Source organism: Octopus bimaculoides, chromosome 11, assembly GCF_001194135.2.
Source record: "Octopus bimaculoides isolate UCB-OBI-ISO-001 chromosome 11, ASM119413v2, whole genome shotgun sequence".
Taxonomy (NCBI): Eukaryota; Metazoa; Mollusca; class Cephalopoda; order Octopoda; family Octopodidae; genus Octopus; species Octopus bimaculoides.
Genome location: NC_068991.1, coordinates 41,385,535 through 41,388,741, shown reverse-complemented (window position 1 = coordinate 41,388,741; position 3,207 = coordinate 41,385,535). Strand labels below are relative to the sequence as shown.

The window sequence follows — 3,207 nt, the reverse complement described above, 5'->3', positions numbered from 1 at the left end:
TTCGACACATGAAATCTTTCAAGCGGGATCGTTGCCAGTGCCCCTGGACTGGCTCATGTGCGGGTGACACATGAGGTTTTTCGAGCAAGATGAGCGTGGCCGTTGCCAGTACCGCCTGACTGACCTTCGTGCGGATGACACGTAAAAGCACCCACTACATTCTCTGAGTGGTTGGCGTTAGGAAGGGCATCCAGCTGTAGAAACTCTGCCAAATCAGATTGGAGCCTGGTGTAGCCATCTGGTTTCACCAGTCCTCAGTCAAATCGTCCAACTCATGCTAGCATGGAAAGCGGACGTTAAACAACGACGACGAAAACGTTGCTTACTTTTTACTCAGCCTGATAAGTTTTAAAGTCGGCACTGAAAATTAAAATCAAGTTTTAATTTCTCTCTCCTTGCCTTGACATCAAGCAATAGTTGTAAAAACGCCTGTGTGGTGCCACATAAAAGCACCCAGCACACATTGTAAAGTGGTTGGCATTAGGAAGAACATCTAGCTGTAGAAACCATGCCAAATCAGACTGGAATCTGGTGCAGCTCCCCAGCTTGTCAGCTCTGATCAAACTGTCCAACCCATGTCAGCATGGACAATGGACTTTAAATGATGATGATGATGATGATGATGATGAAGTGTCATTGTTATACAAGCAGTGTCCTTCATTTCCAATCTTCCATGAAAACATAACCAGCCATCAGGAAATATTACCTTGTTTGGAAATATTTGGTGACAGGAAGGGAAATCTGCCTCAATAGATTCAGTCTAACCCTTGCAAAAATGGAAAAGAGAATGTTAAAACAATGACAATGATGATGATAATAATGACAGTTTTAATGACCTTCACACAATGCCCACATAAAAGCGCCCATCCCAGTGCCATGTAAAAGCATCTGTGCAGGTGCCACATAAAAGCAGCCATGCCAGTGCCACGTAAAAGCACCCAGTAAACTCTGTAAAGTGGTTGGCATTAGGAAGAGTATCCAGCTGTAGAAACCATGCCAAAACAAATAAATGGAACCCAAGCAGCTCTCCAGCTGGCCAACTCCTGTCAAGACATCCACACCTGTATGTGTGGATGTATAATACATAAGTGTGTATGTGTGAATGTACCAGAATGTATCAATAGCTACATTTGATAAACACAGCTAGAGCCCCTCACGGGCTCACTGCAGTAACAGCAGACATGATATATGGAGATCACAACTCAATGGTACTCAAGTGGTTATGGAATGTTGTTGAGTAGCTTCACTCCAAACAGGCTGCTTTTCTTGGAAGTTTTGAATATGTGGTGTGATGTGATGTGTGTGTGTGTGTGTGTGTGTGTGTGTGTGCGTGTGTGTGTGTGTGTGTGTATGCGCACACACATGACTCTGTTAGGCCCATCAAAGCATATATGAAAGAAAAATTTGCTGCTGTCTGCAACAGATTCTATTCCAACAGTCAAGTAGCCATTTCTTTAACAAGCCAAAACCAAACCAATAAAACACATTAAAATCAATTTATTCATTTTTAAAAAATGTGTTAAGAACTAAAATTAAAATCAAAGTCTTTGAACTTTTTCTTAAATTCCTGAGCCATTTGTTTTTCCTCTTCTTGACTTTCTGTACAACTCTTCCAGTTGATACGTTCAGGCATATTAAGCAGTATTGGGGAAGCCAAAACATCTCTGAAAATAAACAAAAATTTTGAAACTCTAACCTGTCAATACAACAACAAATTTATCTCAATTGCATGAAAATTAAAAACCTTTTCACAATTACCTGCCAAATTGTAATGGGAAACCTTTGGATATCCTGCAGAGAAATTTCTCTCCTGTTGGTACTTCTACATAGAAATATGGTACCTCAACATTAACAATCTGAAAATAATAATTGGTAACCAAAAATATACAAATTCTTGAAAGAGATCAGTAATTGATATTTTATTTTTTATTACAGTTGTGAGCAAGAAGTGAGCCCGAGTACAGAATCAAATTTTGAATTACAACTGATTTTACATCCTTTACACTATAAATGCTATTAGTTGAAACAAAAATATTTTACTATTTGCAATGTTTATTAAGTGTAGCTGTGCCATATAAATAGTAAAGCGTTGGTGGTAGCTTACAAAAACAACCATTTCTAAGTAAATAAAATGAAATTAGCAAATAAATTCTATACAGACATAAATAGGTTATGAGCTATAAAAACTGTCAAACATTAAATTTAATGTGTACTTTATTTTAAAAAATCATTCTTAAAAGATAAAATATAAAAATATAAGCAACATATAACGATAGATCATAAGTAACAAAAAATATTCTTATGGTTTGCAATTTATTGAGCATGAACCTTGTGGTTAATGCAAGCATGCAAGTTTTTTTGTTATCTGACTGCGCTGTTGTTAGTGACAAACAAAAGTTCACTTCTCTTTAAAATATCACAGTGATTGCAAACTTTTGTAACAGGTAAGTTACCTAGATAAAGCAAGATTTAAGAAAGTAAGAAGTGAAAAAAAAACAAATTATAACTATTGATATTCAATATTTATGCTGCTGAAATTAGGACAAAAAATGAAATACAAGGACAGAGTGGACATATATCTGTCAGTTAATTTTGTGTGGCCCTACTTGGATTTTTTTTTTTTTTTTACATCTTCTAAAAAACTCCAGTATGGCTCCTGGAAGGCCTTATCACTCCCAGTTGAGCTGGAGAAGCATAAAAGTCATAATAGCCTAAAAAGCTGTATAAATTAACTATCAGTTTGTATCAATATGTTTGCTACAAACTAAAGATAAAAGAAATCCATATCAAAAGAAAGGATTTTATTTCAACCATTTTAACTCAATTATTACCTTTAATAGCATGGTTTATAGTAGTCTACAATGTCAGGTATCTGTATGATTTGCTGAAACAGCAATAATTTACAACCAGATACTTTCCCAAATTTGAACAACTAAATATACTCCCCATCCTCCTCAGTTTTTCTCTATATTACTTAGTTTCTCAACAATGTGAGCTAATTCATCATCATCATCATCATCATCGTTTAACGTCCGCTTTCCATGCTAGCATGGGTTGGACGATTTGACTGAGGACTGGTGAAACCGGATGGCAACACCAGGCTCCAGTCTGATTTGGCAGAGTTTCTACAGCTGGATGCCCTTCCTAACGCCAACCACTCAGAGAGTGTAGTGGGTGCTTTTACGTGTCACCCGCACGAAAACGGCC

The 3,207-nt window shown here is 37.0% G+C and overlaps 1 protein-coding gene across 2 annotated transcripts in view; it reads right to left on the bottom strand.

The window, feature by feature from the left end:
• Positions 1-1,482: 1,482 nt before the first annotated feature.
• The window catches only part of LOC106879738 (CWF19-like protein 1), a 12,810-nt gene continuing 11,085 nt past the window's right edge, over positions 1,483-3,207 (bottom strand). For both annotated transcript variants that reach the window (XM_052971740.1, XM_052971741.1), the window contains 2 exons: positions 1,759-1,856; positions 1,483-1,664 (listed from right to left, as the gene is read on the bottom strand). In XM_052971740.1, coding sequence (XP_052827700.1) covers positions 1,520-1,664; positions 1,759-1,856 — 243 coding nt within the window. In that variant the 3' untranslated portion in view covers positions 1,483-1,519. The remainder of the gene's footprint in view (positions 1,665-1,758; positions 1,857-3,207) is intronic.